The 27697-nt window shown below is 28.7% G+C and overlaps 3 protein-coding genes across 5 annotated transcripts in view; 1 reads left to right on the top strand and 2 right to left on the bottom strand.

Annotated features, from left to right (window-relative positions):
• LOC107015742 (purple acid phosphatase 4-like) overlaps positions 1–1126 on the top strand; it is a 9661-nt gene extending 8535 nt beyond the window's left edge. The window contains exon 7 of the mRNA XM_015216139.2: positions 739–1126. Coding sequence (XP_015071625.1) covers positions 739–952 — 214 coding nt within the window. The 3' untranslated portion in view covers positions 953–1126. The remainder of the gene's footprint in view (positions 1–738) is intronic.
• Positions 1127–2162: 1036 nt separating this feature from the next.
• Positions 2163–8067, bottom strand: LOC107017129 (purple acid phosphatase 8-like). 2 transcript variants are annotated; one of them, XM_015217402.2, is made up of 7 exons: positions 7814–8066; positions 4865–5021; positions 3776–3883; positions 3518–3645; positions 3054–3182; positions 2611–2678; positions 2163–2495 (listed from the first exon to the last, which is right to left on the bottom strand). In XM_015217402.2, exons 1-7 carry the CDS (start codon positions 8012–8014, stop codon positions 2279–2281), a joined length of 1008 nt encoding a protein of 335 aa, XP_015072888.2. In that variant the 5' UTR covers positions 8015–8066; the 3' UTR covers positions 2163–2278. The 2 variants fall into 2 exon arrangements, with proteins under 2 accessions (XP_015072888.2, XP_015072889.2); XM_015217403.2 differs by lacking the exon at positions 3776–3883 and having other exon boundaries at positions 7814–8067.
• A 1781-nt stretch (positions 8068–9848) lies between these two features.
• Positions 9849–17475, bottom strand: LOC107017793 (RNA demethylase ALKBH10B). Of its 2 annotated transcripts, XM_015218056.2 has the most exons (9): positions 16510–17475; positions 14860–14913; positions 14279–14395; positions 13846–13952; positions 13427–13544; positions 11785–11904; positions 11593–11705; positions 11351–11505; positions 9849–10895 (listed from the first exon to the last, which is right to left on the bottom strand). In XM_015218056.2, exons 1-9 carry the CDS (start codon positions 17084–17086, stop codon positions 10271–10273), a joined length of 1986 nt encoding a protein of 661 aa, XP_015073542.1. In that variant the 5' UTR covers positions 17087–17475; the 3' UTR covers positions 9849–10270. The 2 variants fall into 2 exon arrangements, with proteins under 2 accessions (XP_015073542.1, XP_015073543.1); XM_015218057.2 differs by lacking the exon at positions 14860–14913 and having other exon boundaries at positions 16510–17473.
• Positions 17476–27697: the final 10222 nt, after the last annotated feature.

The following is a 27697-nucleotide window of genomic DNA, read 5'->3' as shown; positions in this document are numbered from 1 at the left end:
AACATAATATCTTTTTTTAGAAAGAAAATATATTTATTACTTTACTTATTTTTAATTTTTATAAAATAATATATATTTTCTTATAAGTTATATATTTAAATTTTAAAAAATATTATAAATTTTTTTATATATATAAAATCGCTGTTTTAATATTTTTTTAAATTTTTTTTTTTAAAAAAATAGCTTCCTGCAGCGATTTAATAAAAAAAAATTTTTTTTTTATAAAATAAATCGCTGCCAGGGCAGCGATTTATAAAAAAAAATTTTATAAAATAAATCGCTTCCAGGGCAGCGATTTATATTATAATTTTTCTTTTTATAAATCGCTGCACTGGCAGCGATTTATATTATAAATTTTTATTTTTTTTAAATCGCAGCCTAGGCAGCGATTTTTAAAAAAAAAAAAAAATTTTATATATCTCTGCACTGGCAGCGATATACCTTATTTTTAAAAAAAAAATATAATTGGAATTTTTGTTAATATTTTGTACCCTTTAAGTTTCGGACTCAATTAGATATTATATATAACTATTATTATTTTTAATTTTTTATTTTGTATCCAGTATTTATATTAGAGTCTGATTAAATTTCAATTCGCATAAGAAAGTATCGTATTAGAATTGAAGTGTTACCTAGCAAATGTGCATGACTCAGTAATCGGAAAGATTCGAACTCGAGGCCTTTGATTAAGGAGGAAGAAATACATTATATTGATTATAATTTTTTTATTTTTTTCAGTCCACTACAATTTTTGACTAGTGGTGGGGGTTCAAAATCATGGAGGGGTGATATGAATTGGTGGAATCCAAAGGAAATGAAATTTTATTATGATGGACAAGGATTTATGGCTATGCAAATTACTCAAACACAAGTTTGGATACAATTTTTTGACATTTTTGGAAATATTTTGCATAAATGGAGTGCATCAAAAGACCTTGTTTCCATTATGTAAACAACTCATAAGAAAAAAAAAAAAAGGTTGAACAAAAAAAGCTAAAAAAAAGTTATGGATTTAATTTGTTTCTGCTAATTAGCAGTTAAATATTATCCTAATCATTGATGTAATTGCATCCAATATCTTCTATTGAAATATTTATTTATTTTAAATCTCTAAGTTTATTTCACATACTCATATGATTTAAAGTCATTGATTAGTTTCCCGTTTAGACTTTTTTTTTTTTTTGCTTAGATAAAAATAAAATATAAATATGAGTTTGCTATTAACACAATTTGCAAGAAAGGCTCGTAAATGAGATGTAACTTTAATTTTGAAAGAAGTATAGAACACACTTCTACTTTCAGTGTAGATTATTAGTTTCATCTCAAGTTATTTGCAGTCTTAAAAATATCTTTTTGTTAACATGAGTGAAATGTATACTTTAGATTTTCGTTAAATTTAAGGGTACTTTTAATTTTTCTCGATTCGTTATTAAAAGTTTATGATTCTACAAGAGCTTAAGATCAGTTGCTGTGTCATGTGTCAGATCAGGAGTGTATCTAAATTTGATTAATCAAGTAAAAAATATTTTTAAAGCTGTCGATATTCAAAAACAGAATTGATAATTTATGTTAAGTTCAAATCTCTTTTTTAACACTTCTCTTTTTAATTTTTAACTATGTAAAATGAAATTCTCTCTTTTTAATAGTTTAGAAATATATTTGTTTAATTTAAGCATAGTAAAGACAAATTTGTGCCAAAAACAAAACATTAAAGACAAAATTACTCGATCTACTTTCAATAATTTAGAGATATTTTTTGCTCTCTTTCTTAAATTCAAATACTATGAAATGTTTTAACTAACGCTTTATCATAAATTTTTAATTTAATTAAAATTTATCTTCAAATATTTCTTTGCAATAGATTTTTGAAAATCTATCTTCAACTCCTTTAACAAAATTTCAAAAAAGATGAAATTCAAATAAATGCACACCCAAATACAATTTCAAGTTCTGAATATCACAACTTCATAAACTCAAATTTTCAAGTTTCAACTTTAAAATCTTTGACCAAATGGAAGCTAATATTTCGTACTCTACGAGATTATATGGAAAACAATCATAATAAACAAGAGCAAACCTAGAAATTCAATTACGAATTCACGTGAATTCAATAATTTTTATTCAGATCCTATGTAAAAAATATATTACTAAGTATTTAAAAATAAAATAAATTAATATGATAATATTAAGTTGAGATATTTCAAATATACACTTTGATTCCTCAAAGAAAACAATCAATAATAAACTAAAAAATACATAGTTATGTTTTTTTTTACCTCTATTGACTACTTACACAAGAGTCCTTTGACACACTAAATTTATGCAACACATTTCCAAAAACATCATAATACACAAATTCCACTTCTTTTTGGTTCAATTCAATTGACATGAATCCTTGTCCATCGTAATAGAATTTCAATTCCTCTTGATTCCACCCTTTAACATCTCCCCGCCAAGCCTTAGATCCGCCTCCGCTCGTTAAAAACTCCAACTTGCTAATTAAGTAAATACTCAAATCCATTAGTTCGAGCAAAAATCGAAATCGACATTTATAAACTAATTAATGAAACTTTCATATATGTTGTGTATATTTGATTGATGTCTTTTTACCTATCGATGCTTCCGATGCGTTGTAAGCAGTGATCGTGGCCGTTGATGTAAAAATCGACATCATGTTCCTATATAAAATAATAAGATAAAATTAACAATAATTATAAAGCCAAAAAAAAATAAAAATTGGGTAGCAATAGCATTTACCAACCATTTTCCGGTCCCGTCTTTGAAAAATAGCTATTGTCAAGAAATTTTAAATTTCACATATAAAAGTATTGGTTAATCTGAAACCGTATCACTTATTTAATTGAAGTCTGTCACTGGACTTACATAAGCTCGTGCAAAGAAGATCTATATAGACGAGAAGTTTCTTAGATTTTTGTCTTTCGAAAAATGTTGTATACTTATATTTGAGATCGCCTTAGTGTAATTATTATTTTTTTCCTTAAAAAATATAGATCAAAATCTTATAAATGTTGTAGTAAATTATAAGTAATTACCTCAAGTATTGGGACTAATTGTTGAGCAAGTTCCATAATAATACCATGATGTCCAGCACTTTTAATTGTATGGTGACCAATCACAATCTTCCATTTTGCAGTAGATTTGCTTAATGCCAAATCCAAATCCTTTTTGCAAATCCCAAAAAGAAAAATAATAAGAAAAAAAATAACTTTTGGACAAATAAAATTTAACATAAAAATCACAATATGATAATTATATAAAGTATTCTATAATATCTATTGAATGAGTATACTTATACATATTCTGTAAACTAATTATCTGAATTGTCTATATATTGTTAAATACTCCTTATTATTACTTTTTCGACCTTTTTCTTTTTTAAAAACTTGTTTGATTATATATCGTATTTTTTTTAAAATATCGTATCATTCATGTCTGAACACCTACTTAAATAACTCAAAATATACTCTAAAATACAATAATAATTATTATTAATTACCTTTAATTGATCATTGAGATATTTGTCCTTTGGTAAGACACCTCTCCAGTCATAGGTATGCTCTTTTGGGTTTGTAAAATAATCATTCACAAAAGGGGTTGTGTCTATGAAGAAAAAATCCACAATTTCTGCTTCACCAAAAAAAAAAAAATTAAAAAAATTAAATATCATTCCCTTTAATTACATGGGATAAAAAAAAGAAAATATTACAAAAATTTTGGTAAAAATTCAAAAAATTATTGTTATAAGTACACTTACCTGCATGAAGAACATAAGATCTCAAACAAAACCATTTTTTATCCTTTTCTCTAAGGATTGGACTTAGTTGTGCCTCTACATCTCCCCTGTAGTCATGGTTTCCCAACACTTCCACAAGAAAAAAAAATTGAATCGAGGCGGAGTCGGGATTTGAAAAGTATAGATTCGGAAGTCTGATGTTGTTATTAAAATTTTGTATGTGTCAATCTTAATTATAGATTTAGCGTATATCGAACCCGTCTTATATATGTATAAGTTGATTTAGATTGATAAAATAAGCTTGAGTTGCGAAATAAACAGATTCAATAAATTATATTTTCATGAGCTAATTTCACGACACATCCTCAGAATATAATTAATTGTATAAAAGATTAGGGAAAAGGGTCTGATATACCCCTCAACTTTGTCAAATGACTCATATATACCCGTACTTATAAACAAATGTCTCACATACCCTTTTCCTATAACGGAAATGACGAAAAATAATTTTAATCTAACTTTTTATTATTTTTTTTCTAAAAATTATAATCTCATATGAGTAAATTTAATCCTCGTTAAACATATTTTTTTTGTTTCAATGACTAATTTAATTATTATTTTGATAATCAAATTTATTTATGTTTGACTAATATTCTTGTAAAACTTATTGTACATGACCAAAATTTTCCTTCAAATAATCAAATTACAATATAGACAAAAAAAATAGTTTAAATTTTTCTCTCTCTTTAAACTAAGGAATGAAAGAAAAAAATAAAATAAGAATAAGAAACTCAAATAATTATAATAAAAGAAGTCAAAAAATAATTTATGTATGAAAAAAATTAAAATATACCTTGAACTTTGATAGAAGAATCATATACACCCCTAAATAATTTTTAAAAAAAATTAAAAGTAATAAATATAATTTTTTTTTTTTAACTTCTGTTAAATGAAGGGTATATGTGAGTCATTTTGTAACGGCAGGGATATAAGTGAGTCGTTTGTATAACGGTATGGACATATATGAGCCACTTTCATAACGACAAGTATACCAACCTAAATGGCAATATTAAACGATATATCAGACCCTTTTCCAAAAAGATTATATACCATTGTACCACGTCTTTTGCAAGCTAGGAGCTTTGTAAATATTAGTGAAAGAATGTTGAAATGTAGGATCATTTACACCATTTAGCCCATCTTCATAGAAATTGTCACCACTTGATATTACAAAATCAATCTTTAGCTTTTCCCCTATCTCTCCCATCTATACAAATGAAATTAATTGGAAAATAAATATATATGATTACACAATAATAATCACATATGCAAAAGATTTGTTCCAAAAAAATATTTTTTGTTTTCAGACCAATTCTCACAAAGGAATATGCATATGGAAATTCAAAATCTTGTTATTAAAAAAAGGGATAATAGATAAGTATCCCCTTAATTTATGTTCGAAATCGCAGAAACACACTTATACTATACTAAGGTTCTATTACCTCCCTGAACTTATTTTATAAGTAATTTTCTACCTCTTTTCGCCTTACGTGGTACTAGCTTGAAAAAAAAGTCAACCAGCGTTAGTTCCACAAGATAGTGCCACGTAGGCCAAAAGGGGTAGAAAATTATTAATAAAATAAACTCAGGGGGTAATAGAATGTTAGTATAGTATAAGTGTATCTCTGAAATTTCGGACATAGATTGAGAGGGTACTTGTATATTATCCCTTCAAAAAAAATGATATGCATATATTGTACTATATTATGAATGTTATTTTATTTATATCATCTTTTAAGCAGAATATTTTAAAAATAACACAAAAAAATATTATTTAAACAACTGGCGTGGGGCAATTTCTTTTTATATTCTTCTAATAAATGGGCATGAGATTAGGGGTAACAAAATCAAACCTAACCTGTTTAACCAACACAATTAATTTAAATTTGGATGAGTTATTGATCCGCTCATTCATTAGTTAAACTCATTTCAATCCAATCCATTTCAACTCATTAAAATTGAATTGACATGTTATTTGAATTGACTCATGAGCAATCTTGTTAAAATATTTTTAAAAAACATATTTTTCAGTTTGATATGTTATGTATAGTCTATAGCCGTTATAAAGAAAAAATTAATTTTATTAGGTATTAAAATAATTTGAAAGAACAAATAAAATAATTAAATTTAGTAAAAATTAGATTAGATTGGGTCTTGACCTGTTATGTAACCATTACCTAACCCGTTATGATTCAACCCATTATGACCCAAATAAATTTAGATTAAATTGACTTTTTACCCGATTGTTATCTTAATCTATTATGACCCGCCTAAATTTAATCGAACTGTCACCCCTGTTAGAGATGTTTTCTTCTATTGTTGTAAGTCTTTACATTAATGTTGTTAAGTGCATTTATATCAAATTTTTATAAGACCTAAAGCTCTAAAATGCTTTTGAGTTTTGGAACAATATAAAAATATGCTTTCCCCCACAATTAATTTCAATCTTGAATCTCCAAAGAATTATTCCTTTCTATTTGCGTGAAGAAAGAAAAAACTTGTGTCCTACACTCAAATANCACACACAACTCTTATTATAGAAACGTGTGTTATAAATTTGATCGCTCGTTAAAAATAATTATAAAATAACGGATTTTGGGGTCAATGATTTTTTATTTGATGTGGACTCTTCAACATCTTATTCTGGAAACCCATTATCGGTGAATATAAATTAGAATAAGATATATTGATCTAATATCATTAAAAAAATGAATTTTGAACCTAATTTAATCTTATCAAGTTATTCAAAAGATATTTATAAATATCGACCTATATTAAAAAATAAGATATATAATTTTAATAATGTGACAACTATTTACATCGTCGATAAATATTAGTTAAACTCATTAAATAATCACAAGAGAAAAAGCAAAGAAAGAGGAAGTCAAAGTAGGTGGTCATAGATAGGTTAATAACAACTAACAAGTTTAAACTAATTAATTAATTATGTCATTAAAATATATTACTCTGCAACAAATTAATTTTAAACTTTTAGCCTCACATGCATAACTAAAGGTCATTATAACGAAAATTCATAAAATAAAATAAAAGTTCTTATTTCTTCAATAATATTTTGAGAAGTTGATATAAATAATCGTCAATCAAAATAATTGCATAATTAAGAACTTGTAAATATATATTATGAGAAGAATTTAAAACTTGATCACAAGAACACATGGTATGATATGTTACAACTAACCAGACATTATTTTAGATATTATTTTTTAATTTTTCTATGTTCGATTGGTTAAATTTTTTAAAAAATAATTTTGAATAACAAATTTAACAAAGTGAAATTTTCGTATATTTACAGTGTCTTTTTTTATTCTTCAACACATTCCATCTTCACCCTCGTTCCATCACCCCAAACCCCTATCCCCCATTTATTTTAAGATAATATGTTTTGCTTACGTTTCAGTAGACATTGAAATTAAGTGAAACTCTATATTCAGTTAAGTTTCTTAAATGTTTCTCTATTCTAAATCATAATTCATATATACCTACATAAAAATATATATATTCCTTTGAAAAAACATTTCTAAAGTTCCATAAATTCATAGAACATTCACAAAGTTCATCAAGATATGATCGATGCACTCTTCCTAACAACGATATACTTTAAAAAGATCCACAAACTCCTTTAATGAAAATCAAATATAACTCAAAGACTCACAATTACATCATCCTAGTTCGAGAAATACATTATTTTTAACCCTCGAATCACGAAAAAAATGTTAAAAGAGAAAAATCAAGACATAAACAGATTTGTACTCGCAATCTTGATTAATAAAATCATTCTGTTTGTTTATTTTGTAACTACAGTATATTTGAGGGGGGAAAAATCACAAACAATATCAAACACAAGAAACATAAACAATAATTCAATTTATTTTTCTAGAAAACATTTTTCTTCGTACCGAATGCACCATGAAATCTCAAATATTTTCATAAATATATATATAATTAAATCAAAAATTGTAAAAATGAGAGATGAAGAACCTGGATGGCCAACTCTGATTGATTATAAAGTCCTTTCCTTCCCCAATCTCCAATAACAAGAAAACTAAGAGAGCCATCATCTTTTAGTGATTGATTAAAATATGGAAATTCAGCACAAGAAAGAAAAAAACAATATCCAAAGAAAATAATAACATATTTAAAATTCATAGTAATTATTTTCTTGGGAAAAAATGCTTCCATTTGATATTATATGAAAAAAAATGAAATTACTTTGGAGGGAATTATTATTATTATTATATGAGAAATGGTTTTAGTCCAATGAAAGAAGGGTATATTAATGGAATATCCAAAAGTTGTCTTTTTTTGTACTTTTCAACTATTCAATTTGGAAAGGAACATATAATAAAAAGTTGCAAGAATATGTCCTTAATGAAGTTTTGAATATTAAAAAACTCCGTGAAAAATATTATAAATTACAATTTATATAAGTATGATAAAAAGAATGTATTTTAAAATATTAATCACAATTTAAATAGTTTGAATCTAGAAAGTAAAAAATGATTCAGGGGAGTATGTTTTGAGGAATTTGGACGGTATAAAGAGTTTAAACGATTAAATTATTTCTGTTTTTTTGTAATAATGTTATTTTCAAGATTATAAATTCTTGTTTTTATGAAAATTTTATTTATAAATATCTTTTAAATAAGTTTAATTGATTACATACCCAAAGATGAGATCGAATAAGAATAAAATGTATACAAACTTCACTTTTAGCTAATATAATAGAAAGGTTGCACTAATTTTAAAAACCTCGACTCAAGTAACAAATAACAAAACAATTTAAAATAAAAAACGGATCTCCACTATCGGTGTTAATAAACTATGTTATAAGCCAAGGTATCGTTATATATTTTATTCAATTCTTTGCTTATACGTATCTCTCACATGGATACAACAAAAATAAAATGATCAACGTGTTGTGTTCTTCTTTTTCTTTTCATTTTGAATTTTTCGAGCTATATTGGAGTTTAAATAAAATTGAATCACGTATTTTAAAAACTTTATTTTTTTTTGTGGTGGACTTTCAATCTGATTTTTTCCATCGTGGGAGGCTTGAATCAAGATCTTTAATTAAAGGGAAAAGGGTCTGATATACCCCTCAACTTTGTCATTTGGAGCTGATATACCCCTCGTTATAAAAGTGGCTCATATATGCCCTTACCGTTATACAAACGGCTCATATATCCCCCTGCCGTTACAAAATGGCTCACATATACCCTTCATTTAACGGAAGTTAAAAAATTAGTTTTAAATTTATACTTATTACTTCTAATTTTTTTAATAAAAATTATTTAGGGGTATATATGATTCTTCTATCAAAGTTCAAGGTATATTTTAATTTTTTAATACATAAATTATTTTTTGACTTCTTTTATTATAATTATTTGAGTTTCTTTTATAAATTAAACTATTTTTTTTGTGTGTATTGTAATTTAATTTCGAATTCGAGGAAAAAATTTGGTCATCTATAATAAGTTTTACAAGAATATTAGTGAAATATAAATAAATTTGATTATCAAAATAATAATTATAAATTAGTCATTGAAACAAAAAAAAGTTAAAAAAAGTATGTTTGACGAGGACTAAATTTACTCATATGGAATTATATTTTTTAGAAAAAAATAATAAAAATTTAGATTAAAATTATTTTTTTTCATTTCCGTTAGAGGAAAAGGGTATATGTGAGCCATTTATTTACAAGTAGGGGTATATATGAGTCACTTTCATAACAAGGGGTATATCAGCTCTAAATGACAAAGTTAAGGGGTATATCAGACCTTTTCCCTTAATTAAAATGAAGGAATCTCAATCATCTCATCACAATTCAGATAAGATAAATTAAGAAAATCTTAGAAGTGTATTAAAAACGAAGCCTTTTATAGATTTGGCACTTTCAGATTCTATCAATAATAATTAATTCGTTCACATGTACTTTCATTGAAATAATTAAAACAAGAAGAGCTAAATATACCATACAAAAGACGGACAAATAGTAAATTTTTCTTTCCAAGTGTGGAAAAAAGAAAATTAATTAGACATCATCAAAGAAGAAAATGTCAAGAGTTCATTTTAGCCTACAAGTTTTTTCTGAATTCATATATATATATATATGAGAAGAGAAATACTACTACTCATTACTTTTATATAATGAGTTGAAATTTTTCTGTGAAGCTACAATAAAGTTTTGTAACTAAGTTGCTCATCTAATATAAGATATATATATATATATGTATAATTATGTCTGACAAGACAACAAAAAGGAAGAGCATGAAGAAGAGATAACTCTCCTTCCCTTGCTCTGCTGGAAGTATAACTCTGAACAATTGCTGTTCTGCTCTTTACATTTTCTTCAAACTCACTGCAGTTTGTAGCGTAAACCTTCTGCTCCATCGATGCATTTGCCATTTTTCCACCTTGCTTTATGAAATCAGCATGTTAGTGTTGTTCTTCACAAGCCACTGCTTTCTCTGCATCACTAACATCTGCCTTTCCATTGCAGTCTTGTGTTTGTACTTCACTACTATCTGAGTTGACTTTCTGAGAAACAGTTTCGTCACTAAGAGGACCAGTATTTTCAGCAGGAATGTTGTCAGTGGATGATGTTCCAGAGCCTGGAGGAAGGAAAACGCCAGTGCCAGGGAGTGGCAGTCGCGGTGGGGGATGCCTAATAGGGGGTACAGCCCATCCAGCTGAGGCAGGTGGAAGGGCAACTGGTGCTGGAAAAGGCATAGCTGGTGCAACCGTAGCGGGAACAAAAATTGGCTGCATATTTGCAGGAGCAAACTGCGGACGAACACCTGGAATAGGTAATACACCAGTTGTTGGCATGGAGCCATAATGCTTGGGCCCAAAAGGACGACGTATATGATTTGATGACCTGCTAGGAGGAACCCACTGGGAGACGGGACCTCCTGCTGATGAAGGGAAACGTTGACTATCACCAGACTTGATTCTTCTCAGCTGTAACTTTGTAAAAGTAACGAGCATTCGCTGCTTCCGGATGGATGGAATTGCATATTTCGCAAATTCAGTTGATCTTCCCTGCATTACAAGTACAGACCTGTGCATTTTCAAAGCAGAAAGATTCATTAGGTGATTACTCCAGGAAAATACAGACAAAGTAGCAAAGTGAAAAAAGAAGCAGTGGAACATAAAGTGTTGTGCATATATAAGATAGAGAGTGTGTAGGGTTATTTTCGCGTTTTAGTTCAAGTGATAGAGATAATGTTGATTTTGGTCTAACAGAGATATATTAGTAATTGTGTCAACTAATTAGTAGGATATTTGTGGCTTCTACTACTTCAAACCATTTCAATGTGCTATTCAGACCATTAAAGACTCTTCTCTCATACTATTGCAAGTTAAGTATAGCTAGTTACTGCAACCTCAGACTGATTTGGAGTCAAAGTTATATAATTCAAGGAAAAGGACAACCTCCTCAATACATGCCCATGACAAAATAGTAATTGAAAGAAAAAGAAATAATTGAACAAAAGAGGCCGAGGAAAGGACTACCCTGGTGCAAGAGACAGTTTGAGAGAGCCTCGATAATCGCCTGGATGATCCACACCAATCACCTTACCAAAAGTCATTTCACAGTCTGTCAAGAACAGAGTAGATATTGGTCGTCCATACCAATAAGGCCATAAATGAGGCTGTGAGTGGTCCCCCTACATTTATTAGCACTATATCAAATCTGCAAAGCTTTCTGAGCAAAATCACCATGACCATAAGAACTGAAACTACTGCTTGCAAACCTCATTGAAGATATCAATAACGCAAGCATCCGGCTTCACAGACAATGCTTGCATAGCACTCAGTTGATCAATAACATCTTGGAAAAGGCCAGGTATTGCTTCCGTTTTCCGGTCTGCAAATAAGATTCCCATAAATACACTGGAAAGAGAAAAACATATAAGTTTATCCTATTGCATAAATGTTAGACATGCCTTTGTATGTTGAAATGGCAGATTCTTCCTCGGGAGGTGCATCTACAATGGGAAGGCCCAACTGGACCATCTCCCTTCCATGCCCCTTCATAGGTCTCTTGGACACAATAAATGCCTGTGCTGCTTGTCAAAACATTTCTAATCATTGACATCTATATTAAAGTGTCAGATACAAAGGATAGCACTTCAATCACAAGAATCTGATCCAGCTATGTTCTTTCTAATTCAACTCTCTAGCTTATCTTGCATTTAATGAATTTACGAATATTATGATGTGAAAAACCACACTACTTATAAACATTTCATTTGGTAACAGGTAACTGAAGTCCCTGTATCTAAGAATGCTAAACCAACATAAAGTGCATACTGAAGCTGCATTTGTATGACATTAAAATAAACCTTTTTACCGGTTTTTACCTAAACAAATGTGCTTATCCCAACAAATATTTATACTTATTGGAACAGACCACTTCCATCTTTTAATGATGTAATTCCATTTGTCTTCTATTACTAAAGATAATGTGACCTCATAAAATGCAAATAATTTCAACTTTCAACTTCAAGTAACTATCACCAGAGATATTCCATGTGCCCCACCCAACAACCTGAACTACTATTACATGCTACTGACCTTATGTCCAACCAAAGACAAAAAGTATCCTAATCTTTTTATCAGTGGAAATACTTTAATAATTCAGAAGAGTTCCTAAATTAAGTTCTTTCTTTTAACATTTAGTTTCAGATAAGAACTCCCCTCATCAAAGATGAAGATTAAACAGGAGTAAAAAAGTAAGTATACAAGGCAAAAACAGCATGATAAATATTAAAGAGAGAAAGTAAAACAGGAAGGAGAAAAAATTACTGATCTTAAATTTATGTAATAGCATATAATTTTTGTTTAAAAGAAAAAAAAGAATAGGGGCAAGGCTACTAAAACTGAAAGCTATATCAACAATACTTGAGCTTGATTCCAAAATTCTTCCTCAGCTGATACAAAATTGGACTACTTTCCCTTAGTAATAGCAGAAAAAGTAACTCTTAGTCCCACATGATCTATCTTGACAATTCTGATTAGTATTCAAAAGGCAAGATTCAAAGTAAGAAGAGGGAATATGTCTTAACTTCAGTAAAGGCATCATCTTGGTCCAGTGATTCTAGTTTCAGATTAAGGTAAATTGACCTTAAAAAAAGGTTTCATATAACTTATCTATTCGAGAAACCCCCCCACCCCACCCCCACACACAGAAAATCCCAAAATAAAATGAAGCATAAATGAAGCTAGCACTCAAGGAGGATGTTTCAGATCATTCACGGAAACAGCCACAAGATGCTCCAGATAGAATAAGTAAGACTGTTTTGTCTTTTCCCATGTTTGCCAACTCATAGACTTTTTTCTCGTCCCCAACCCAACCCATCCCCCAGCCCACAATCCCAAAACATCAAAAACAAATGAAGTGTGGAAAGAAGCTACCACCCAAGGCGTTTCAGATCATTCCTGGAAACAGCCACATGTTGCTCTACATAGAATAAGTGAGACTGGTTTGTTTTTTTTCCATGTTTGACATCGCATGAACTTTTTTCTCGTCCAAATCAAGGCTTAATTGACAAGTGCCACACTCCAAACACAGAATAAACAACTTACCAGGAAGCTGTCCTCTTCTACCAGCAGCTCTCAAATCATTTACCAATGTAACCAGTTTTGACACTTCTGAACTGCTAAGCAATTCCTCGTAAAGTTTCATGCCATCAACAACATTAACCTACAGAAGAAACCGCTGATTCTTAGATTATGAACAAATAACTTCACATCTTGAGCCAAGTAACTATGTCAGATGAATTTCACAAATTGCACCAATATGGTGCTAGTACGAAAAGTAAAAAGCCCTTTGGCTCCCTTAATTATGCAGGGAGTTACAAAGGTCAATAAAAGTATTTACATTATACACATCCTTCAGATTATACCAAGAAAACCAAAATCGTGATGTCCTAGACTTCACAAAATGCACTGTTGTATATTTGTTCTCAAGTTGAAAAACAAGAAGCAGTAAATTTTAACATTACCGGTTTTCCATCGTATATCTCTGTAGCAACAAAAGTTTTTGGTACAACATTCTGCTTCTCAGTTGGTATTTGGATGGAATGGGATTCGCTCTCCACATTAGAAGACCCTTATAAAGTAAACATGCAAAAGATTACTGACTAAGAATGTAGTTAGCTTAGATAAATGAGTATAACATAAGCAATACTATATCATCTCACACCCATCACAATCAATTTTCACAAATACAAACTGAAACAAGCAGAGAACATAATTCCCTTGATAGAAGAGGTTGATATGGCTAATTAATGCAGTCTTACTTTCTTTTCTCTTTTCTCTTTGGTGGACAAGTAATACAGTTTATTAGAACATTCCAAAACGCAATGCATCTCTAGAAAATGTTGCTCTACTAACAGATAGAAAGTAGGATCTAAATCAGAAAAATGAACTACATACCTTCAGAGTTTGAATCACGTTTATCATCAGTTTTGTCTACTTCACCTTGTGAGTCACCAGCTTCTGTGCAAACTGAACTCTTCACTGAGCTATTTGCTTCTGGTTTTGCAGCCAATTCTGTTCCATTGAAAATGAACAAGAGCAAAAATCACTTTCTAGCTTACAACACACAAGAAAAGCTACATGAAAACATCAAAAATCTGCATTTAAAACGGTGAACAAATTTTGGTTTATCTGTACTTCAATCTGATTCTGCCATTGGTTTGTGATGATGTAACAGTAAAGAAAGTTATGCAATGTACAAAACCCAAGAGAAAGGTCCGCCTGCATCAAGTCAGAGGGATAACTTTCTTCCAAGTTCAGAATAATATCCTTCACATGATCAAGTGGTATCCCCACAAACAATCTGAGTAAGCATGATCTTTAGGTACCAATGGCAAACTGAAGCATTCGCCTTGGATACAAAAAATAAGTATGTATAGGATATGCCAAAATTATTTTCTCATTTTGTAGCACATTCAAGTAATTTAAGGCCTGGAGTCATAATTGAAATGTGAAGGAAGAGACAGCGAGCTCCACACCCCCAGTGTGACACCGCGTAAACAAAGTAGGTGAGCTTTGGTAAGCACAATCATCTGAAGACAATTAAAGGAATTCATTAGCTTTGCCTCAATCGTAAAAGTTACTAATATCAAGATTCACATCATCCTAATTATATTGGCAGAATAATCTGCAAGACTTGATTAAAAACCATACCACAAAACGCAAAACTCCAACACTCTTTCCACTGTCCAATTGCATTATGGCTGGCAAAATGCATACCAGAAAATGCAAAACTCTAGCATCAAAGTCCATACCACAAAATGCATAACTACAAAGTTGCTAATATCAAGATTCACATCATCCTAATTTCTCTCACTCCTTCTCCCATTTACTTAGGGCCCGTTTGGATGGGCTTAATAAAAGCAGCTTTAAAAAAGTACTTTTGAAAGTGCTGAAATTTATTTTTAAAATAAGCAGTTATGTGTTTGGATAAAGTGCTGAAGTTGCTATGCCAAACGTGAAAAGAGAAAAATGGAAGAAAGAGATGTTAGGGTTATGTGGGTAATTTGGAGATTGTATAAAAATATTAAGGGCAAAAAGATAAAAATGTGGTCAACTTAAAACAGCTTATAAGCTAAAAAAAAAAAACACCCCTACCCCAGCTTTTAACTTTTGGCTTAAAATAAGTTTTTTTAACTTAAAATAAGTTATTTTGAGTATTGCCAAACAGTTAAATAAGTCAAAAATCAGCTTTTAAGTCAGTTTGACCAGCTTTTAAGCTGAACCAAACAGGCTCTTACAATGACAATAAAATCTCTAGCATTAGAACTTCTCTCATTCACTCTCAAATCTCAATTGCTAGCACACATCAAAAGCAATGACTTCTTCTAGTTTAACATTTAGATGTGCTCCACTCAACCATACAGCTGGTTAATGATACCCTTGTAATCATCAATTAAACTACGCCAATGTGAACAGTAAACTAGCACAGCAAACACTTCTATACCAGGAAGCAACTGAAAGGACAAAAATTACCTCTTTGTGTAGATAGTTACCATGTGGAAGTCACTAAGAGCTCGTTAGGTTGGGGAAGAAGTTATCCCGGAATTGTTATCCCACCCTCAATGTGGAATAAAAGCAACACTACAATCCCGGAATAACTTATCCCTCAATTTTATCCCAACAAAACACTGGATAAACTCATCCTAAAATTAATCCCACAATTAGCTATCCCTTATCCTCACTCCAAACTAGTCCTAATTCATACAGATGATTTCACTTATTCTAAAGTAGCATTTTGTATTGGAAACAAGTGGCACTCGATCTCTTTCCATCAATTAATATACTCAATCACTAAGTAGATTTAACAAATTAGATTACACTCTAAATAAGGATAAGTAACATACATCATTATCATTAAATGGTGATAAATCCAAATCTCTACAACTCATGATTACCAATTAGCTAAATTATTAATAATAGCATTGTCCTGTCTCCTGACCAATAAATGGAAAGGAACTAAGATTCTAAAATTCAACAATTTTAAATAGATAATCAATTGCAAGATAGTAATCACTAACAGGCCTATAGAATCCCATATCCTTCAATCAATAAATTCCAAATAATTGCCTCATAAACACAAAGTACATATACCATATCCAGTACAGGCTAAAAGGGAGACGTCTCACCTTTCTTGTCCCCTTGCTTCACTTCTACAACATCAATCTTTTCAACCTCATTGGTTTTACTATGAGCATCCAAAGAAAAATTCTGACCCTGACTCTCTTTTCCATCTTTCAATCCCTCACTTTTCCAACCCCCTCCTCCTCCTACTCCTCCTCTAGACCCATTCCTCTTTCCCACCTTATTAACCCCTCCATCAAAACCCTTTTGCTGCTTCATCCATTCCACCTGGTGTAATGAATAGATCACCTCAGCCACTGAATGATACTGCTGCATATGGAGCACACTATTCCAATTAGCCCTCCTTTGTTGTACACACCCAATCACTCCATCATACTCACCAGGTTCCCCTACTAACCTAAGATGATGACACAACGCATCAATTATAGCATTTGATGCTGCGAATTCCCCTCTTAACCACGATATAAACCCGTCCCTCTCATCCACTTGCTGAGGATGAAACCATTGCTGTTGATGCTGATGCTGTCGCGGCACTGCCACCGCCTCTCCTCCTCCTCCATTGCTGTGCATTTTCTCCGGCACCGCCACCGCCACCGCCACCGCAGCATTTCCCGATTGCATTTCTTGATCACTTAGTGAAGAAAAAATAAATCAATCAGAAAATGTTACTATCTACTAATATAAATATATATTCTAGTATATTAAACTAAAGGGGTATCAAAAATCAGCTCATTTTCATCAGATCTGGAGAAAAACCGAATGGGGTTGTTGAAAAAACGACAATAAATCTGTGAAAAGTTTGAATTGTTGGTCACAACCCAGAAAAGAAACTATGGGAATGTGTGAGATCTGAAAAAGGTCACTGTGTGAAGATCCAGAAAAGGTTGAAGATGAAGAAGAAGAAGAATTTTGGCTTATTGAGCACGCGTATTTCTGGTCCTAAAAATGGTGGTTTCTTTGTGGCTTTCTGTTTTTGACTCACTCTCTCTCACTCAACGAATTCCACAATCCGAAATATACACGTATTCTACGTGACATGATATTTATAAAATAGTTTATCTATTCAATTTTATTTAAATTTAAATATTTATTTTTATACGCATTCAAAATTAAAGAACATAATTGTTGGGATAAAATCATTTTTTTCAAAAAAATATTTATATATTATGCTTTTTTTCCTTTATTTGAACAAATTTTCAAAATGTTAATATTTTAATATTTAAGATGGTTTATTAACAACACTTTTAATATTTAATAAAAAATTTAAAATTGAAGTTTGTTATGTATGTTCTTATTATTTGTTTTATTTTAAAAAAAAATACAAATTTATATAACAGATTGAGAGGAATTTAGGGCAGATAATTATTTTTAAAAAGGAACAAATGTTAAAAATCTCCGTTACAATTTATCAAAATACATTAACCTTCATCTTTTTCTTCTTTTTTTCATCATGTTATAAAAAACACTCTTTTCTCCCATTGTTCTAAAGAATATCCAATTTTCTTAAACTTTTTTTTGTTTCTAAACACTTTTATTTACCAAATAAATATTCAATTTTCACTAATTATTGTTATGAAAATCACGGAATTGTAGAAGTACCACATCTATAAGATTTTAATACTAATTATTGTTATGAAAATCATATAATCAAAAAATATAATATCGCATTCTCACTAATTATTATTATGAAACTTTATGATAATACATTATAGTTTTATCTATTAAATTTTAAAAAAAATTAATTTAGAAACTTGAACACCTATAGTTTTATTTGTATTTGACATGCTTTTCTCACAATGTATTTATTTTATTTTTCAAAATTTTGTATCCTTGCTTAAATTGTATTTATTACAATATGTATACTGTTTATATTAGTACCCATTCTAGTTTTCATGTTGTATTTTGTATAATGAAGCTTGTGTTTCTTTATTATTTTGTATTCATTCTAATAGTATGTGAAATAAATATCTAGCTATTTAAGAAATACATTTGTATTCGTATATTTTTTTCGTGTGTATCTATTTTTCTTTTCAAAATCTTGTTTCCTTTTCTAAGTCGTATTCATTCCAATATGTATATTATTTGTATTTGTATTCGAATACAAATAAACTAATAGAAAGTTCTTCTTAGTTGACATACATGAATACAAATTAGGGACAGATACAAGATTCATAAACCATGCAACATGAAATTTTTAATAAATACAAATATTGATAGTATACATAGTGATTTAAATACAAATTGAGAAAGCATACCAAATTTTAAAAAAGAACTATAAATACAAAACAAACTAATAGAAAAATATTTGACAACTATCTGATCTTTGTCGTCTCTTTCAAGATCTTCAAGAGTAGACGAAGATTCTACATTTGCTCTGAATTTGATGAAGGTTTGCATACCAATGAGTCTTGTAAATGTTCTAACCCTCTTTCTTCCCTTATTTTAGCAGCGGATCATACATTATACACTATTTGTTGAGTAATAAACAAATTAAAAGATGAAAAATCACTAAAAATTGATTGATTAAGATAGATACCTCTAGTAAGCCTCTTGGATTCAGTCATTGGAGAGTAAATCATAACGAAAATTAAAAAATACAAACAACATTTTTTTAAGATTTAAACAAAAACAAAATCAGAAAAGAAATCTGAAAATAGGATAAAGATTAGGGATACCTTAATCAAAGGGATTCTTGTTGATCCAATTTTCGATTAAAAACAACCAAAATATATGGGAAAGAGAAAAAATTTAAATGGGAGGGAGAATTAACAATTTCAAAAGGTAAATATGATAGAGAATGCGTTTTTTTTTTTTAAAGGATGTATAGAATTAATTGAAAAAGGGAGATAAAATAGGAGAAAAATTGAGATACATAAATTTTTTTAAATAATGACATTTTTGACATTATTTCTAATATTTATAAAGTATGGATATTTTTACTAAATATGTTTTTTTTTAGTTTACTATTTTTTCCTTTTTATTTTATTATAATCTGATTAAATTAGATGATTCAATTTGCATCGTATAACGTCCATGTTAAAGAGAAGTTATTTCTCAACTAAGTTCAACTAGTTCAATTTGTATCATATAAGGTCTACTTAAGAGGAACGTGTTCTGTATGGAGTCTGAACTAAACCTGATTAATTCAATTTATATCATAAGTTCCATTTAAGAGAGCATGTTTTAGTGTAGGACGAATTATCCTTTAATTTTTGTAGGTGTGCAAAGTAGATACTTAAAGCATATATAAAATTGAATAAGTAGAAACAATCATTCTATATGATAATTCGTGTGAGGTACACTCGAACTTATTTGTATTATGTTGTGTATGATGCGTATAACTGCTTGCCAATTTTATAAAAGTTTATGTATATGTTTGTATATATCCAAAATCCATCTGAATGACGTATCAGCTGAAATCAAGTTAAATGAAACATTTTTATATTATAATTTAGGTATAATATATGTCATTTGACTTGACCTCAACTAGTATTTATGCCTTTCAACTTTAAGTATGAATAAGGTGACACTTAAACTTGTACTAACAATTTGTGTTCTTTGTAATGTCCTACTTATAAAACACATAAAAAAAATATTCTCTTGATTAAGCTGAGTTGATTGAATTCACATCATATAAAACTCGTTTAATGGACTAAGTTAGGACTAATCTAATACAACTAAGTCTGCTTGTCTAGTGACTCTAGAGATTAGTCTACAATGTGAATTGGACTTGGGAGTGGGTTTAGGGTTTTGAGGAAGGAAGACTCTTGTGAAATAGGATGGCTCCATTTTTCTTTTTCCTTCAATTCTAATTCTTATAATAATTAAAATAGGTATTGTTGATGGATAAGTTTTTGATGAACATATTATGAAATTTTTTTTGATAATAGGTGATAACTATTGCTTATATTCTTCTTTATAGCTTAAATTTTTTAATAAATAAACAAGAATATAAAACCTAAAAAATGATGTACTCTCTTCTTTTTTTTTAAAAAAAAAACTATGTTAAAATAGAAAAGTGATTTTCGAAAACTATAACATTAACTATGATATTTTTTTCTATTTATATTTGATAATTCCTTCTCTACAAAATTGTCCCAACCTAACTTTGCCATTTAAATAGAGTATAATTTTGTTAAAATATATGAAATTTAGGAGGGTCTAGTTTCAAAGTGTGCGGATAGACTGGACGGATCTATAATATGACACGTGAATTTATGAGAATTCAGTAATTTTTGTCTAAAAATATATATATGTATTAAGAATTTATTGAATAAATGAATGCAGAAAATTTAATCATTAGTACATTTTGACTTGAGGCATTAAAATTCATTAACTTCAAATCATAAATTCGATGAAAGATTTTAGGTATATCTTTTAAACAAAAAAGGGTAGGCTAATTAGTCCTTATACATATGTAAGGTATTTATTGACTTTTGGTAGTTTAATTTTTTTAATTTCTCATTCGATATTTTTTATTCGTATTTCAGTTAGACTATATTTAATTTATGTTGCATAGGACCTCATTCAAGAGGAAGCACTTTCCGTCAAAGATTTTTTCATATCAAGGCTTAAATTCGAAACTCTAGTTAAGAAAAAAACAACTTCATTCCATACACCATATCATTTGATAGTTTAACTTTTACATCCTGCCAATAATAGATTCGTTAGAAGTAGTTGTTGTGGTAAAATAATAGAACTACTTCACCCTTAATCAAAGGTTTCGAGTTCAAACTTAGGTATATAGAAAATCATATTGGTAACTTCACTCTCAAATAAATCCTACAGTTCGCGATCTGAATTTAATTAATATTCTAATGCGAACTCCGAACATAAAATGGAAAAAAAAACTTATATATTCACAAACATATATGACTATCACTTATTCACTCTATACAATGTGAAATATAGAAATATTTGTCTGCATATGTGTCATTAAATATTCATTTATCTCATCTAACATGAAGATATCAAGTGTATTTTTTTTAATCTAGTTAACATCATCCATTCTAGATGGAGAAAATGATTTGATATAACCATTTATAATTTGAAATAGAAAAAAGTAATCCTATAAGGATTTCTTCTGTTTTATTACTAACAAGTAACAATTCACTTAAATGGTTGTTAATATAATTTCATAAAATATTTTTTTAAACTATATTATATATTATTGGGGAAAAAAACTTAAGTATACAAATAAAGTATCTTATTTATCATTATATATTATAGTTTTTTTTCCACCTATATAACAATAGTTTTTTTTTCAAAGTCATGTTTTATATTTAAAAAAAGTAAAAAAAACGTGGATTCATGCTCTACAATTTATGGTATTCTCCATTTTTTGACAAATATAAAATTCTCTTTTCATTCAACTGTTCAATCATGGATATCAATAATTATTCAATCTTAATTCATTATAAAGGAAGTTGGGACGCATCAGGTGTTTATTATACTTTTAATATATAATTAGTGTTTTTTTGATTGTGTAATTGTAAAACATGATTACTGTTGCTGTTACTCATCAAAATCGTGATTTGGAATTTTTTTAAAATAATTTTTTCTCGTTTTGTATGATTTTGAGATTCAAACGACAAATAATATTTAGTGATTGTCTTTTGTGGTAATTGATTTGGTGAAAGTAATATTTTTTAACTATTAAACTTATGGAATAAAAGTTCAGTTTGCTACTGATTTTTTTATAGGTATCGTTCGATAAGGGTTGTAATATTCAAGTTTATGATTAACGAATGGATTAAATTTTAATACAAAAAGAAAAGTTTAAACACCGTATTTATGTTAAAAAGATATTATGTCTATCATAAGTTGTTTAATTAATGGTGTACTATGAATTATTGTTGATATTAACCCACTTTTTGATTTATTTTTATTAATTCTTTAGTATTTTGTGAATATTTAGTAATTATTTGGTTTAGTAATTCATTTGGTGACTTTAATCCTTTTTGAATATCAAAATGCTGGATTGCATTTGGAGTTGATTTTATTTGGTGAAATTAATCGTTCTAATTTATTTGGTGAACTGCTGGATTTTTTTGATATATTTATCTTTGATTGTATTATTGTAAATAATATTGGTGAATAAAGTTATCATATGTTGGTGCATAATGGTGCTGTAAACACCAAATTTAAGTTACAATTTATTGCGAGCATAAACATGCTTTGGTCCCTAATGTTTGACCATTCTGTTTGACGAGGTTTACCACAAACAATAACTAATGATTTGGCGTGAAACAGGTAGATACGTTAATTACGATATTAACAATATAATATTTGATGTAAATACCAAATATAAAGCTTTAATCACCATTATTGGTACCATAAAAATATTTATTTAAAAGCTATACATTAATATTATTCCAATAAAAGACTATAAAATGTAAAATATATTTAAAAATGTTGAAATACGTGAAAAATGATTCTAATAGATATTGAAATTATAACTCGATAATTGTACCAACTTTATTGATCCCATAAAATCTTTATGTTAAAGGAAGATAAATAACTATAAAAAACATAAAAAAGGGAAGAAAAAAAACGTGTTAATATGAGTATGTTTAAGGAGAGAGAATATTTTGATAATTATGATACCTAAGAACACTCCATAAAATATGGAAGGAATTACACAGCGTAGAGAGAGAAAAATCGGATAAAAAAATAAAATTAAATATTTTGATAAGTATGTAATTTAAAAACTTACTTTGTAATTAAATATAAGTATATTGATATTTTGTTAATATAAATATATTTTTGTAATTTTTTGTGCATGGAAACATTTGGATACATTATATAATAATGATTTCGATTTAATAACATATCTATTGATTGCTCGATTGTACTGCGTATTTTATAGTTTATACTAATAATAACTATGAAGTTTACTAAAGTATTTGTAATTGTTGTAACTATTAAGTTTCAACAATTATTCATAAAAATAATTTAAAACAACTTTTCCTCTGATTAATCACCAACTATGCCTTGTAATATATCAAATTATTAAATTTATGCAATACTTATTGAAATTGTTCAAAGACAAGATTAGTCGTCCATATAATAGACATAAGAATTAAAGTAAGGGTATAATAGAAAAGAGAATAATGTATATCATAGCAAAATAATTAGAAATTTATTTTTCTAGAAAAAATATTTGCGATAAAAATATCTAAAATAAGGTAAAAGTGACTTTGATGAAAGATAAAATGCATGAAGCGAGATTAATATGGCTTGTGTATGTGCATAAAAGATGCACATATTGGCGGTGACGGAGTTAGAAATTTCGTCAAGGATGATAATTTTTTTTAGCAGAGTAGGTGCAATATTTTTTTTATTTTTACTGATGAGTGGATATATCCTAATTTAAAAGTAAAATAACAATATTTTAAAGTTCGAGATAATTGTGGGAACTTTCTTTTCCATATCATATTTACCTTATTCTTAACTATTTTATATTTTCTAAAAGAGTAGTTTAAAAATAATCACAAGTATGATAGTAGATAATAATCTTTAATTATATCTTTAAAAATAATTTATTAAGAGTGTTATACTTAATAATTCACTTGATATAAATTAAAAATATAAAGAAAACAATTAAATATTAATTATTACATAAACTAAAAATTTAAGACTAGAAACATAGAGAAAAAACAGATTCATAATGGCTATTTTTGTTTAAAAAATAGATTGTGTTAAAAAAAACTAGGTACTAAGGATTGAACCTTACAAAAAAAAAAACACATACCTCAAAAACACAAAAACACACTCTTAGTGCTAGACTACGAGTCACTATTGTGAAGAAGCATACATCGTATAATTTTTCGGCGAGGAGTGTTCGCCTAATCACCTTATTTGGTTGTAGTTTGCCCCTGATTGAATAAAAATAGATGATTAGACATAACATAATGCATCTAAACTTAGCGATGATGTTCCCAGAAATAAGAGGTTGTCGAGCATACTAATTAGGATAGAAGACTAATACATATTAAAATGTTGTTCGCTTATCCTTATCCTCATTACTCCGCTTTTTGCACTTTGACTATCATAATATTTTATTATAGTTATTGTTTAAATTGAATATTTGTCATGCCTTCATAGTATTTTGTCATGACCTTAATATTTTGTCATAATTTTTTCACTTTAGTTGTTTCTTTTATCGTATTAATTTGGATTATTTTTTCTTTAGCCGAAGTCTATCAAAAATAGTCTCTCAATCTTAAAAATAGGAATATGCATAGACTTTACTCTTTCTAATCCCGATTAATGAGATTACACTGAATATGCTATTATTGACATCGCCGTCTTCCTTTTTTTTGCCTTTGATTGTATATATCTTTGACATTTAAGGACACTTTTGCATCCCTTACCTATGCTTGTTTCTAACTTTTACATTGGGTGTTAATATGTAAAAATATTTCTAGAATTAAAACATAAGTTTTGTATTCAAAAAGGACTAATATTCTTTTAGTTTTGTAAAATTATCAGAAAAGGGTCTGAGGGTAAGGATATCAGTTATGAGAGTAAGAATATCATTTTTGATCTTCAAAATGTTGATTATCCTATTTGGCTCCCTAACTACTCATGCTTATTTCCTAGAGATCGGAGATTATATTAAATAAATTGAATTTATGAGTTCACTTGTTCATTTCTCTTTTATTCACATCTATCGAGAAGATAACACTGCAATTGACTTTGATAGAATATGATAATTCTACAAGAATATAAAATTGGTGTTTTGATGATAGACAAGAAATGCAAATATATGTATACATGAGTTCGCCAAATTTGTCCATCGGAATTAATTGTCGCAGCCAGCAGCCATCGGAATTAATTGTCGCAGCCACTAGAATTAAACAATTAAATGCACAAGTGCTAAAGATGCTGAAAATACAAGTTTATACAAATAAGGAAACCTTAATATATTTTATTAAGTAAGGAAGTTGTATAGAAAAAGGATTGTATAATAAACGGTAAAATCAGTACTCCTTGTTTAACTACAATTGCAACTTCCTTACCTTATTTGATAAGGATTCAAGGCACGAGAAATCTCTATAAAAGGAGATCAAACGCAGAAGAGAAGGGCACAACTTTTACATCGAGAAAAAAGCAAGAGTCATTCATCAAGTAAAAGCCTGTGAGATCAATATTGTTAGAGGTAGTCGATTATAGTTAATCGAGAGTTGTTGTAGTGGTGAAGTTATTGATTATTGAGTCGTAATCATAAAATCATCTAGTTGAAATAATAAAACAAAGTTTTTCCTTCCTTAATTGAGGAAGATTTTTAATTTAACAAGTGTTTGTGTTCTATCTTAAACCAACTTACAAGAACCTGGTTCTTGTTCTAGAGGTAAGGTTTCTTCAGACTTGTTCGCAAAAATGACTAAACATTGCAAAATAGTTATATGAATTATAAAACATTTTGTAAGTTAATGAGACGAGGAGCAACCCTGCTCCTTCTTCTTAAGGATGCATTCTCACTCATAGTTTTGTAATGCGTTATATCAAGAGATCACAAATATTAAGATAAAAAAATGCATCTATCGTTATATCAAGAAATCACAAATACCTTAAAAGGTTAACAATCCAAATTTTTTAGTAATGTGGCACGTTACACGAGATTAATTCCTCCACTTAAGCGTTGTCAACTAAAATTCTCATTAAATTATGAGGTCATTAATTATGACCCGATTTATAACCCAAACCCTAACCCATTCTTGTTAATCCATTGCTTCCAACCCTATCCAATTTCAATTTAAAATGTTCACTTGCTCGAACTTATATTCTATTTATCTCCACACAAGATATACTTGAAGAACCTCCATTGATGCACAACAAATAATTCTTGATAAACATAGATTAGTCTACATGACTTGTCAGGGTTTGAGTTAAAATTAATGACCCAGTAATTTCATGAAAATCTTAGTTGATAATGCTTAGGTGGTGGAAGTATTAGTCTACATGTCATATCAATGAATATTTGGGCCGTTAAACCCTTAAAAGTATCTACGTTCTCTTGAAATAATGGCACGAGTATCTTTTTTAATCTCAAAATGTAAAGAAAAATATAAATGATCGATTTCGCACGATATAGAGCCAATTTTAACCATTTTCCATAAAATTACTAAATAAAACTCGTGGTCATAATTTTCCTCAAAATTTTAACCTAAGTCGTTTTGGAATAGTAGACAATTATTTCTTTTGGAATATTAAATAATTTTTAAAAATTAAAAGGACTTAAGAGTTAGGTGTACTTCTGTTAAAAAGCTAAAAGAGTTGTAATGGATGTGAATTTATACCTCTATTTAGTTCGTGTTTATGTATATACAATGAATAATTATCATATTATTCTGTATGAGTGTGAAAATATAATATGAATCTTGATGTTAGTTGTTTGACAAAATTATATTAAATTTTGTTTTTAGTTCTCATAATATATATATTTACAACATCAATTGTATTAAGTTTCTAAGTTTATTCAATGTATTCTTTCATATTAATTAAAATTATATTATAAATCTATTTCACTAAGATTATTCTTCTTTCTTAATTCAACGAGATTCCTGTAAGCCTTTCTCCAATACTAGTCGATAATGCTTCGAAATAATTTTTGTATAAATTAGGGAAATGACATACTGTAAATGATAAATTACATTTTATCCCTATAATATCAATATTTACCAAAAATCCCTTATTTTTAAGAATTCCGGATACTTTATAAAACAGAAATGATACTTAAATATAAATGACTGAATTTATTTTTTATGTAACTGTTATAGCTAAAATCAAGGGTAACTGATTTCCCTTCAATTTATTTATGTTAATCTTGTAACTAATTGACCGTGTTAATTGCTTCATAAATTACAACATTAAAAAATCATTTAATTTAATGATTTTCCTTCCCTTTATTAATGTTAATTTTGAAACCAAATAACCGTGAAAACTGCTTCCAAATTACTACATTCAATTTTATTCAATTTAAAATTTTTAAAATAGTCTTTCAAAATCAGAAAAAAAAAACAAACACTATTCTGCTTTAAAAAAACTCTGAAAGACCAATTCTGATTTTTCAAATATGAATATTTCGATCTTGTTGCGACATTCTGGAATATGGGAAAGTGATGTTATATACGACCGATACAAAAGTGATGGAATAGTGGTTGGTGAAAATATTTCGTTCATGAATCTTATTTCAACAATTGCGGCTGAGTTGGGTATTGACGATTC

The sequence above is a fragment of the Solanum pennellii genome, chromosome 4 (assembly GCF_001406875.1).
Source record: "Solanum pennellii chromosome 4, SPENNV200".
Taxonomy (NCBI): Eukaryota; Viridiplantae; Streptophyta; class Magnoliopsida; order Solanales; family Solanaceae; genus Solanum; species Solanum pennellii.
The sequence above is the reverse complement of the archived record's forward strand: the minus strand, read 5'-3'. Positions and strand labels throughout refer to the sequence as shown.

Bases quoted from the DNA above. Each gene is read 5' to 3' on its own strand.
- LOC107017129 (XM_015217402.2), bottom strand. From the start codon at position 8,014: ATGGAAGCATTTTTTCCCAAGAAAATAATTACTATGAATTTTAAATAT. The intron at 3,183-3,517 runs GTAATTAATAAT...ATTTGCAAAAAG, and splicing joins ATCTCAATGATCAATTAAAG to GATTTGGATTTGGCATTAAG. The intron at 2,496-2,610 runs GTAAAAAGACAT...TTACTTAATTAG, and splicing joins CGCATCGGAAGCATCGATAG to CAAGTTGGAGTTTTTAACGA.
- LOC107017793 (XM_015218056.2), bottom strand. From the start codon at position 17,086: ATGCAATCGGGAAATGCTGCGGTGGCGGTGGCGGTGGCGGTGCCGGAG. The intron at 14,396-14,859 runs GTGTGGAGCTCG...TCAATGGAACAG, and splicing joins TACGCGGTGTCACACTGGGG to AATTGGCTGCAAAACCAGAA. The intron at 13,545-13,845 runs GTAATGTTAAAA...TTTCTTCTGTAG, and splicing joins AGATATACGATGGAAAACCG to GTTAATGTTGTTGATGGCAT.